Source organism: Sinocyclocheilus grahami, unplaced genomic scaffold, assembly GCF_001515645.1.
Source record: "Sinocyclocheilus grahami isolate Dianchi unplaced genomic scaffold, SAMN03320097.WGS_v1.1 scaffold19128.1, whole genome shotgun sequence".
Classification (NCBI taxonomy): Eukaryota; Metazoa; Chordata; class Actinopteri; order Cypriniformes; family Cyprinidae; genus Sinocyclocheilus; species Sinocyclocheilus grahami.
Window position 1 is genome coordinate 2,177 of NW_015517459.1, and position 760 is coordinate 2,936.

The window sequence follows — 760 nt, forward strand, 5'->3', positions numbered from 1 at the left end:
CTATTATGACCAATTAAATTGAACAGGATATTCAGCTAAAACCCTGCATTTGGGAATCATTAGTTTTCTCGGCTAACTGCTAGCTTAGCTCTTTAGCATTTCTGCGGCTTCCGCTCGCAGGAGAACAAATCTTCTTTTTTTAAAATGTAATTTGCCATTAGAATATTCTCTACGAACATATTAAGTGAGATTGAGTTTAGAGAACGCTTTTAAGTGTTACTCGCTGTTCATTTTACCTTCGCCTTAGTGCCTGGTCTATTCCTCCTCAGAACAGCTGTGCCCTCCGCCATGACCATCTCGACAGATTTAGTTTGATTGACAGCGCGCCCCCAATGGACGAGTAGAGCTACTACAGGAAGAACTCCGATACTTTGACCACATATTGGACAACAAATGAAGTCACAATTAACATGTATTAATATCATTGTATTACTGTATTTAAACTGTTTTAACTGACCTGGGGCCTGTTGTATTAACAGCCATTATGTTGATACTTAATACGAACTAGTCTGACCGACTAGCGGGCTAATCAGTCTCACTTTTATTCTCAAATTTGAATCAAAGATGTTATGCAACTGATAAAACAAACAAACAAAAACGGATGACTGTAATAAGCTGTTTATGTAGTTGGCCCCTGACCTGTGGGGAAACTCCAGGTGGCATCTCAAATGGCTTTCACTCCTTCCATCTAGCCACTCCAAAAAAAAAACCTGACTAATGGAGTTCTGCAGGGATTATTAGCCATGAAGTTTATTTTTTA

At 39.1% G+C, this 760-nt stretch overlaps 1 protein-coding gene across 1 annotated transcript in view; it reads right to left on the reverse strand.

Annotated features, from left to right (window-relative positions):
- LOC107579679 (MOB-like protein phocein) overlaps window positions 1-327 on the reverse strand; it is a gene marked incomplete at its 3' end in the record, with an annotated part of 2,500 nt that extends 2,173 nt beyond the window's left edge. Inside the window, exon 1 of the mRNA XM_016265481.1 lies at window positions 237-327. Coding sequence (XP_016120967.1) covers window positions 237-296 — 60 coding nt within the window. The remainder of the gene's footprint in view (window positions 1-236) is intronic.
- Between the last annotated feature and the right edge of the window lie 433 nt (window positions 328-760).